This window comes from Nomascus leucogenys, chromosome 8, assembly GCF_006542625.1.
Source record: "Nomascus leucogenys isolate Asia chromosome 8, Asia_NLE_v1, whole genome shotgun sequence".
NCBI lineage: Eukaryota > Metazoa > Chordata > Mammalia > Primates > Hylobatidae > Nomascus > Nomascus leucogenys.
Window position 1 is genome coordinate 16,895,289 of NC_044388.1, and position 11,293 is coordinate 16,906,581.

Below are 11,293 nucleotides of genomic sequence, written 5' to 3' on the forward strand. Positions count from 1 at the left end.
CACTTTCAACCCAAATACAGTATGCCTCCATGGCATGGGCCCCGGACTGTTTCTGAACAAGGCTGGCTACGCAAAGGAACAGCAGTAGTGTGGGCACTTCATGAAGTGGCTCTAAGCAGGTGAGGACAGTGACGCCGCAAACCAGACAGAGCATGCGCAAGGCCTCCCAGCTCCTTAATTCAGAGCTGGAACCACATCCAAATGATTGGATTCCACAGCCCTGTTGCACTCTCTGATGGGGCTGTGGTGTGCTTTGACATTCCAGATACAGACAGGATTGTGCTGCAGTAGAGTCAGAGGCGCTGGGATTGGGAAGTAGGGGTAAGTTTGTAACAGGCTGGCTGGGCCCACCCATCATTGTTCCAGGAACCAGGGAGAAAGGACAGTGGGCACTGAATGTGGCCCGTGATGGGCCACACTTGACCCAGAGGGAAGAGGTGGGTGTGCTCTGGCCATGCCTGCCAGAAAGGCACATATCTAACCTCTTGAGGCTTGTGAGAAACCATGAGTTTCCCCTTCTGGGGCATTATTTAGACGTGGGTCCAGTCATTCTTCCCTATCCTCTCAATCAGCAGGCAGCCCCTGAGCACTGCATTTCGGCAGCATGTGGCGTAACAAGGAAGGAGGTGTCATTAAATGAGAGCCTGTGGGAAAGCTCCTAGCGGAAGAGCTGGGCCCGTGCTCTCCAATTCTGCAGCCACATGTGGCTGTTCCGACTTAAATTAGTTAAAATTCAGTTGAATTAAAAGTTTATTTCCTCACTTGCATTAGCATCCTTTCAAGTACCCAGTTGCCCATGTTGCTAATGGTGACATCTTGGACAGTGCAAATATAGAATATTTCCATCATCGGAGAAAGTTGTTTGGACAGTGCTGTTCTAGAAGTATCAGTAGAATTGTTTTCCCGGCTGTCTGTGCATGGGGACTCTCCAAAGAACTTGTTAAAAACACACATCTGGGGCCCATCCCCACATCTGCCAAGGTAGGACCCAGTGAGACGTATTTTTAACAAATATCCCAGAAAATTTTGATGCAATCCATTTGAGAACTATTGCTGTGCAGTGTACAAAAGTATTGTGACTCAAATTGTGCATGAGATTTTTTTAGTGGTAGTAGGTGACTTCAATACTGGGCAGAACGTAATGCTGTAACAGTGGCCAACTTTCAAGCTATACCACTAGTTCTCAACCAGGACTGATAGCCCTTCCCTCCCCTCCTGACAGGGGACATTTGGCAATGTCATCAGACGTTTTGGCTCACCATAAGTTGGGGGAGAGGGAATGGGGTTTAACTGGCATCTCATAGATAGTGGTCAGGGATGCTTCTGAACATCCTATGTGCACAGGACGCCCTCATAACAAGGAATTGCCTGGCCCAAAATGTCAGTAGTACTGAGTTTGAGAAGCCAGTCCACAAGGGGCCTAGCACAGCCAGGTCATTGAAAGTAGAAGGCTGGGGTCAAGATAGCCTTGGGTTTGTACCTGGGCACCTCAGCTTCCCAGCTGGAAGGTGGCTCTTTTACTCCCCACTGCATGAGGTCTAATGTGGAAGTGAGGTAGTGCAGTTATAGTGCTCAGCACAGAGTAAGCGCTCAGCAGGAGAGGCCACTAATGCGTGCACCCTGGACCAAGGAATGAGGACATTTTTACAGGTGGAGATGGGGAGGAAGGCTGGGTGTGGAGGAGGGAGCATCACTTCTAGAAGGAAAGAACAGCATGAACAAAGGAAAAAAGGAAAGCATAGGACGTGTTTAAAGCGGGGAAAATCTGGTTGGTAAGAGCCTTGGTGTGTGATTGAGGGAAGGGGATGAGCTAGCATCAACAGGTGGTTGGGGTGACCTTAAATGGGGAGGCCTTAAATGCCAGAGTAAGAAATCCATGGACGCTTTGTTTCTGTAGCAGAGTGTGACATGATTGTCATCAGAGCTGGCTTTGGGAAGCCACCATGCTGAGAGAGAGCTGGCTGGGCTCAGAGGGGCCCTCAGAGAAGACCAGGAGATCTCAAGGAGGCCTGTGCCCAGGCCAGCAATACAGAATGGGAGTGCGCTGCCGGCATGGGCCATAGAACTGCAACTGGCAGAGAGAAACAGCAGGGCATTCCTGGCAGTGGGTTTGCAGAAAATGATAGGCAGTAGAGAAGCAGGTTGCTTGACTGGAGTAGAGAGAACAAAAGGTGGGCTGCAGTGGGCAGTGGGAAAGAAGGCACTGGCTTATTATCTATTTACTCATTTATAAGCTGCCATGGTATAAGATACATATACATACATACACACAAGATAAAGTTGTATGTGTATGTGTGTACACACACACATAGGGAAAATAAAGGTAGGAAAAGCAAAGAAAAGTCAGAGATAAAGTCATACTCAAAATATATGCCATGGCTGCGTGGTTGTTAGAGGTGGCCAAAAAGTTGGCTCTGAGCATCCTCACAGCCAAGGCAAGGAAAGAAAATGTGAACTTCAGGAGAAGCATGGCTTTTCATAATACTTAAAACGAAAGAACCTCTCCTGTTGTCCTCAAATAGGAGCCACAAAAGCATCCTTAGGATGCCAGCAAGAAGTTCCAAAACAGTGTTTCTTATACCACCACACCCCACACACCCCTGTCTTAAGGCAATCCCTGTCCAGGAAGAGCAATTCTGTGAGGTATCACAGGGCCTGATCCTCAGCTATAATTAGGTCTGATTTGATGCAAGGCTCAAACCTCAAATACAGTGTTGGTTTTGAGCCTGATGAGGAAGGCAGAGGGCCAGCCTGGCTGTGCATTTGGAACCAGTCCCTCTGGTGGTTCTGCTAAGTTCTTCTCTATCCCATAGCCCCTGAGGGCACCAGTGGAAAAGACTGGCTGTTCTTAGGCCCCATGGATGTGGCTTCTCACAATAAGCATCCTCAGGATCTAAGTGATGTGTTCTGACTAAAGCTTGAGGGGTTTGCTCCTGCTGCCAATTAGGCAAGGCCCACATACCCCTGTGCTTTGAGATGTGAACCCAGCAGGCTCTTCATCTCCATTGCACTTTGAGTGGGGCTGACAGGTAACTGGGCTGAGGCCAGGGCTGGGAGCTGGCATTTGAGCACTGGTCAAGGGAAGGCTTCTGGGAAAGGGACTCCCTGGCCTTGGTATAGATGGTGATCCCACGGCCCAGGCAAGACAGGCTTTGCTTGGGTGGACAGGCGCTGGGGGAAGTGGACGGGTGAAGGGAAGAGGAGGCAAGGTGGGAGTTGGTATTGCATCCTTCCTAGCCCAGCCAAACCAAAAGCCAAGTCCCTAGGTGTTTGCAGAGAAACAGAGCAGTAGCCAAAGGGTACGGCGCACAGCGCTGAGTGGGGTGGCAGCTTGTCCGGGAGAGTCATCTTCCTTAGCCCGTCCCCCTGCAGTGATCGACATCAAGCTGGACAAACCCCAGGAGCCCCCGGCCAGCGAGGGCGGCTGCTCCTGCTAATGCAGAGCCGACCTGCGGCTTCCCATGACACTCCTTGCTTGTTGTGTTGCTTCCTATTGGCTAGCTTCCTAAGGGGGGAGGGAACTGAGTTATCAAGATGGGAGGATTTTTCTTTTCTCTCTGTCTCTAGGAGTAGGGTGGGATGGGGAGGGAGGCTGGGCATCAGGGATCACATCACTCTTAACAGCTGTTACTTAAACAACTATTTTTTGGTTTGGTTGTAATATATTGTACTTTATTAAGATTGCCAAAAACTGTTAAAATTTAAAAAAAATTTAAATCATGTGTATACAATTTTTTGCCAGATAAAAATGTAGTCATTTTTATTTGAAAGATGTTTTTGTTTTTGTATATTTGTAAACTTATAGAGAACCTTTCCCACACACCTCCTCCTTCCTGTTCTCTTTGAACCATTCATCACCTCTGCCTTCCTCCCATCCCCAGCCCAATAAATTAAAACAATTAACTGAGCAAATTAATTAGGCTTCCGTCTGGGGCCATCTGGCCCCACTCTCCAGGCCCTACTCTGGTTAAATCAAACATTGGTTGAACACATCAGCCTCTGAAAAGGTAGCTCTGACTCTGTCCTTCCATGGCCAGAGTGGGTCGTCAACCTTGTGTGGAGCTGAGACCAAGGTCCGTGGGATCCAGGCAGCCCGGCAGCAGCCCCCAGGGGAACTGCTCCCACGTCTCTTTCTCCTTCCCTGAAAAGCCTTGAAGGGGGTTGAGGGTACAGGAAACCTTGTGTTCTCTGTGCCCTCAGGGACTGGCAGAGCAAGAGGCCATCAGAAGGACAGGGTGCTGTTGGCAATTGCAGCTGCACGGTGCATGGTTTATAGACTGGGGTGCCATGTGTAGTTCTGAAAATATTTCAACCAGCCCACCCAGCAGTCAATACACATGCCTGGGCCAAGTCTAAGAAATTCAGTGTGTGATGTTGGGCAGCGTGCCATCCTGAAGCCTTTCTTCTGGATGTCAGGGAAGCTGGACCACCTGGAGTTGATCCTCTGTGATTGGGGAGGGGGGGTTGTCTGCAGAACCACCACCTTGAAAGATCCATGTTCTTAGAGCCTCGGCTGCTAATATTGTTGAGTGCTTTCTGGAAAAGCTGATTTGTCGCTATGTTTTCACCCCACTGGCATGGCACAGTTGAAGTCTTTGTGGACATATCTTTGTGGCCATTGCAGCTGTGCTGTGGTCACCTGAGGGTATGGTTCAGGTGGGGTCTCCAGAAGGCTGCCTAGGGCACTAGGACTTGCCCCCAGAGAGCCATCTCTTCCATTTGTGATTCATTCCTGAGAATGGCTTAGTCCTGAGAATCTGCAAAGTCTCTGAAGAGAACTCTCTCTTCCCACTAAGTGATATAACCTACTTGGCCAACATTCCAAATAGACTCAGACTCACTGCCCTGAGCCTGCACAGAGCCAGGTGCAATGGGCAATGAGTCTGGCCATAATGTAAACCCCACCCTCCCTGCTGTCATTGGCTCTCCCTCCAGGCTGCTGCTGGGCATGTCATAGATGGGATGAATGACCATCTGGGGTATGGTGGGCTGAACTCCACAAGGTTGTTGGAATGAATTTTGAAACTTCTCAGAAATTAATCTGAAATGGCAGGCAGTAAGTGCAGCAGAATCTGGCAGGACTGATATTTGTGCAGTGGGCCTGCCACACACCCTCTGCCTAGGAGGCTGTATGCCAGAGCTCATCTCCAGCAAGGAATTTATCTTCAGGTGAAGAAGAGAGGAAGCAGGATCCCACTGAGCACCTCTTGCAAAAGGCAAAGACCAATGTTTGAACGTGTCTCAGATGTCATGTGTTTAGTTTTTATATGTGTGTACATAATTATATATAGAGATAGACTTGTGTATACACCCTCCACAAACACATCCTCACGGAGATACATGTGCTCAATGTATATTCTTGTTTCTCCTGCTCTCAAGTTGGAACTTGCATTGTGATAAGTTTTGGACATTCAAAAGTACTGCAACGTGTTGAAATAAGAAATACTTAATATTGTCAAATAACTTGTGATTGTCTTGCCATCAATAAAATAATGCATAGTTGTGTTAAACTACAGGCAAACATAGCCCACGGGAATATCTCCACCATTTCTCTATGTACTTTATATGCACGGGTGTGCATGCCTGTGTGGGCCAGTGTCCCCCCACCATGGGCACACCCCCAAGTGGTGCTTGTTGGAAGAGTGCTTACTTACCTCGAGAGAATTTACAGGAGTCCACATGACAGTGTCCTGCCTGGTTGGCAGCGAGGGCCATCACCTGTGGCCTCTGAGACCGCCCTATTTACAGGGATCTGCACTGGGTCTCAGTGAATGAACATATGGTAGATTTTTATTTTCTTGGCACTAAAGATTAGCTTTTTTAAAAAACATACCATAAAACAGTAGAAACTCAGTTCCCTTCTCATGGGCACACACATCCAAGGCACCATGGACTGTTTTTCCATCCTGGCCTAGAGGAGCAGTAAAAGATAGCATTTGGTTTGACAGGGCCTTAGTGAGTCTTGCCTTTCCTAGCATGCACACAACATCCTCTGAGTTTGGGTTCTCCCCAGCCCCTTGGCCTCTGAGGCTGAAGGTGGCTTCATCCCATCCTTCCATCTCAGCGGTTCCATGGCGCTCCCTTCCGCAGGTGCGGTTTCCACCCCTCCCTTCCTGGGGTGTGGAAAGGCAGCCAGACCTTTTTCAGAAGTTGTTGGTTCCCTGATTATTGTCTTGAGCAGGCACCATCCCTGTCCCCTTGCTTGCAGGTAGAGTTGGCACGGAGTTAAGGTTCCATAATAAACTGTTAGGTGCTCTTGAAGAAGATGTCATGGCATTGCCTCAGCACCCCAGCAAGGGCATTGCATCTTTGCTGAATCCAGTTGGGTTAGCAGAGGGCAAATTGGAGGATTCCTTTGAGGAAATGTTCTCAGTTGAGCAATTCAGTCCCTCTCCCCAAAGACTAGACCTGACCTGGCAGATTAGCAGGATCCCCTTGGCCGCCTTTTTTGGGATGGTGGGGGTGAGGGGGTGAACCTTAAAAGCTGTCAACAAAGCTCCTGTTCTGCAGGCATCAGGAAAATCGAGTGTAAGATGGAAAAAGCAAACAGCCGATTTACAAGTGGAAACACATTGGTTCTGATCACTCTTAACTTGCTGGGTGATCATACATACATCAACATGAAGGTGCGACATTAGAATCCTGAGCACCATGGCTGCAGTTGTGTGATCCAAGGCTAGTTGGCTTGGTAGCTGTTGGCAGCAGTTTCCCTTGGTCAGAGGCCTCCTTGCTATCTATTGCCGCTCTCTTCTTGTTGTCATCCTTAAACATTCAGTCATGTTCCCAGGTCTGAGGGGAGCAATGGCCAGACCAGTTTCAGTATCTCTGGCAACAGAAACAAGGATTGAAATGGTGGTAGTTAAGAGTGCAGACACATCTGAGGTGCAACGTCTGCATCATCCTGGTGGCTAGCCAGTGCTGGGAGGCCCTGCCCTGGGATTCCAGTTGTGACAATAAAGGGATGGCCCTCCTGGCTTCGGCATCCTGCAGGTAGAGCAGCCTCATTCCTTCACAAGATGGAAGGCAGGTGAGGATGTCAGGATGAGATGGGACCAGGTAGCCAAGGACAGTGAGGCGTGTCTGAGCCACTTGAGGGACAGCTGAACAGAAAGATGTCTGTGTGCATCAACCGAGCAGATTGTGTGCCCACTCGTTTCCGAACTACCTCTCCCCAAAGAATGTGAGGCATTGTCACCTTGTCACAGCTGTGTGAAGCAGAGCTCTCACAACTCTTCCTGTCTACAGGCAGGAAAACCAGGATGGAGAAGGGTGACTTGCTTATTAGGATCACCCGGCAAGTTAGGAGTGATCAGAACTAGTGAAGTTTCCATTTCTCATCCATTGCTGCCCTGTGTGTGAACAAATGTGACTCCATATTTATTACACAGCAAGGACTGCTGTGCATGGGTGTGTTCCTCAAACCATCTCTACTCTTTCTTTGGTTAGAACACTAGGTTCTTCCCAGCATATGAGTTAGAATAGTGGTGGTATTTTGGGCTCCTCTACTGCACAAGGGCCAGTCTCCAAGTCTACTCTGATTGTCATGGGCACCCACACAGATCAGGACACCCTTTGAATTTTTGTTTGACATGAACTATTTAGGTGTTCCAAAACCTTGGGATCCCAATGTGCAAACTCCTTGGACTCCAGACCCCTGTCTGGTTGGCACTCCCAGCAGCGTGTGGTTTCATCAGGAAATCCTTGCAGCAGGGGTTTATATGGTTCCTTCAGGAGGTGGGAAGCCTCCGTAGCATCGAAGGCCAGCCTGCATCTCGCGGTGTGTGTCCACTTCTCCCCTCACTTTCCCCTCACCCATCCCTTTAAAGTGATTGGCTGTGAGGAGCACAGAGGGTGGCAATTCCATCTGTTATGGGCTCAGAAGACATAGCCGCCATGTTGATTTCACATTAAACTGTGTAAAATGTGGAAAAGACTCAGCATGTTGGTCAAACAATAAACTGTCCTAATTCTCAAAACAAAGCTTCTTGTCTATGTTTAAGTGGTGCAGTCATAAATGGGGGGTTCAAAAACAGAGTTCCTCAAGTGTGTGCTCCACAGAGTCCTTCTCATGCCTGGGTGGTATGTCCCCTACCTAAAGCCCTTTGCTGCTTTGCTTCTTCCTCCTACTGGTGGAGTTGGGCTGTCCACCAACTCCGAAAGGGGAAAGATGGGACACACTCATGAGAGTAAATCCACATGCATTCCCCTAATGTCCATTCTGCTGAAAGGCTGTTGGGAAGGGAGCCTTCAGGCAGAACTGAGAGTCAGGGGTACGATATATTCCTTCATCCCCACTCTCTGCTTGCCATGGCTAGGGGATTAGGAAGCGGGGTGGGGAGCGTACAGGGATGGGATCTCTCATGCTTCTGGTGATTTTCAGAAAGCCATTTAAAGGCAAGAACTTAAGGTGAACTATAATGACCTTTGACAACATCTAGCTGCCATATTCCATCCCCAGCCCCACCCCACACCAGTTAGGAACATCCCTGAGTGGCCCCTCCAGGTCTCAGTTATCTCCAGACTAAAGATGCTCAGAAAGCCAGCACAGTTCTGGGACCAATCCAAAGAGGAACAAAGGCCAAGATTAGGTAAATTGCCCTAGCCTGGGAATCTCACTCTTCTTCAAGTCCAACTTCACTAATTACCTTTCCTTTTAAAGCTTATAAAGGTTCCAGAACACCCTCCAATCTGCTGCCACCTCAAGGAAGCCATCTTTGATTAGAAGAGACAGGAAGCAGATGTCCCTGCCCACTAAGCCTTACTTTTTCTGGCTGCCAGTTGTAAAATGTGAGGCAGAGCAGGTACAGGGGGATATGGCAAGACAGAGGGCTGAGGGCCAGTAAGGAGGTGCTTGCATGGGCCAGACTAAGGCTCGAGTGAAGCGGTTCCAACACAAGCAGTCATTCCCCAAGAATTCACGGTGACACGACTTCACACTACAGGGAAGCGAGTGATCTCACTGGGGACGGCATTCACAGCTGTCCAGCAGTTCCTACCTTTGGCGGACTAAGGAAGTGCTGTTGGGATTCCTCAGCCATGGATGGGAGGATGGCAGAGCTGTGGTGAACATCCTGCCTAGAGTGCACGATGTGGCATTCAGCGACGCTGCTCAGCATGGTTCCCCTCATCTGTACAAGAGTGGAGGTCACTGTGTGCTAAACTCAAATTAAAAAAAAACTTTTTGAAACAAAATGATTTCAATACTTGAAACACAGGCTGGGCATGGTGGCTTATGCCTGTAATCCCAGCACTTTGGGAGGCCAAAGTGGACGGATCACTGAGGCCAGGAGTTTGAGAACAGACTGGCCAACATGGTGAAACCCCATCTCTACTAAAAATACGAAAAATTAGCCAGGTGTGGTGCCACACGCCTGTAATCCCAGCTACTTGGGGAGGCTAAGGTAGAAGAATCACCTGAACCCGGGAGGCAGAGGTTGCAGTGAGCTGAGACGGCCCCACTGCACTCCAGCCTGGGCGACAGAGTGAGACTCTGTCTCAACAAAACAAAACAAAACCCTTGAAAACAATATTCAAGTCAACAGAACATGGCCATGTGCCTCACACATCAGCATCATGGGAACACTGGCATTTCAGAGGCCAGTGGAAAAGTGGCAGTCCTGTTGGGGCTGCATGGCTGGCAGCTGACCACAAGCCCACACAGCACTTAGGAGTCAAGTGCAGCAGTGATGGAGCTCACACTACTGAGAGAGCAGGGAAACCACACTGAAAGGGCACATCTCTTAACCTCAGAACAGGGCTACTAGCCTCTAAAGCAGGAATTGCATTTTGTTTAGTATTTCCATGGTCTGCTGCAAGGCGTGGCCTTTACCCAATGGATAAACGTGTACAAGGCTCTTGTGAGCAGTCAAGTTTCTCGAGGTTTACAGTTGAAGGGAAGTGGGATTGTTTTCCTGCGCATTTAAATGAAGGTAGGTGTGGTGATCACCTTTCCTTAAATGTGTGAAGGGATGAGATAAAGAAAGAGATAGGCATCTTAATTGCCACTGATGGCCTTCAGGTAAGGACAGGCATGAGCCAACTGAAGCTTTGACAATTGTGCTGAACCCGAAACTTCAAAAACAAGAAAAAGCATAGACTGGCTGAAATGATCTAAGTCAACAGAGCATGGCCAGCACTTCATACAAGGCAAGACCACAGGGGAACACTGACAGCCCAGGAGGCACTGAGACAGAGGCAGTGGGAAGTGACAAACCCCAGGGACTCCCCACCAACAGCAGCTCTGTTGATTAGGAACCCCCAGTGGACTGTCAGGCACCTGGTAGTGGAGAGGCTACCAAGGCCCGGGCTGGAGAGGAGCCAAAGGAAGAAACAGTGCAGTGCCTAGACCCCTCTGGGTCTGCCCGTGTCCATACCCACTGGGAGATTCCATTCCAGAAGTGGACATATTCACCAACAGAGTGCCCCAGAGAACCCCAAGGAGGGGCTCACTCATCACAGCTGCCCCTCCACGACGGCATCTCACTGCAGTCTTAGCAGGGAACAGGGTCATTTGCATTAGGCAGCTGCTGTCCTAGGAGGTCTCAGTGCCCATACACTGCCATGTTCCCAAGGTGTTTCAAGCTCAAATGTCTCATCTATGTCATACAGTCGTGCCTAGTTGGCCTGTCTCCATGACCTGACACCCTTCCTTCTACTCTGGCCACACCTGCCCATCTCACGAAATGGGCTTACTTTAGTCAAATGCCCTCAGGGCCAGAAGAGGGCACCACCTGAGTGGAGAGAGCAGATTTGACCTCCCATCAAAACCCTTCCCAGTTCCCAAAGACTAGTCACCGTGACCTCATCCTGGCCCAAAGCCACAAGAACGGGAATGCCTGCTACTAGTACAGGAGTAAGAAGTAAGGTCAGAGTTCCCATGCCTGCTGACGTGACCCTGTCAGAAAAAACTCAGCAGGGTGTGTGCTCCAAGAGACTTTAAAAACAAGAGTAAAGGCACACGTGACACTCCAGGCCAGATCATCTCTAGGGGTGCCATGAGACTGACAAAAGACTTGTTAAGCATGCAGATTCCTGAGGCAATACCAGACTTGCTATTGAATCAAATTGTCTGAGAGTAGGGTCCTCAAATCAGCTTAACAAGCATCGCAGGTAATTCTGATGCCCACTAACATTTGAGACCACTGTTCCAGACAGAATTTTCCTTTTTTGGAAGACCTTCTTTAGGCCTTGAATCAAACTCAAACTTGGAGCCTTTCTTCAGTCACTTTTTCTGGTGTGCTGCTTCCTCCAATAAAGTAAGATTATTAACCAGAAAAAAAGTAAAGAGGCTGAG

General features: G+C 49.1%; 1 protein-coding gene across 1 annotated transcript in view; it reads left to right on the forward strand.

The window, feature by feature from the left end:
- Positions 1–7,980, forward strand: part of RAB6B (RAB6B, member RAS oncogene family) — a 71,762-nt gene extending 63,782 nt beyond the window's left edge. Inside the window, exon 8 of the mRNA XM_030816808.1 lies at positions 3,373–7,980. Coding sequence (XP_030672668.1) covers positions 3,373–3,437 — 65 coding nt within the window. The 3' untranslated portion in view covers positions 3,438–7,980. The remainder of the gene's footprint in view (positions 1–3,372) is intronic.
- Positions 7,981–11,293: the final 3,313 nt, after the last annotated feature.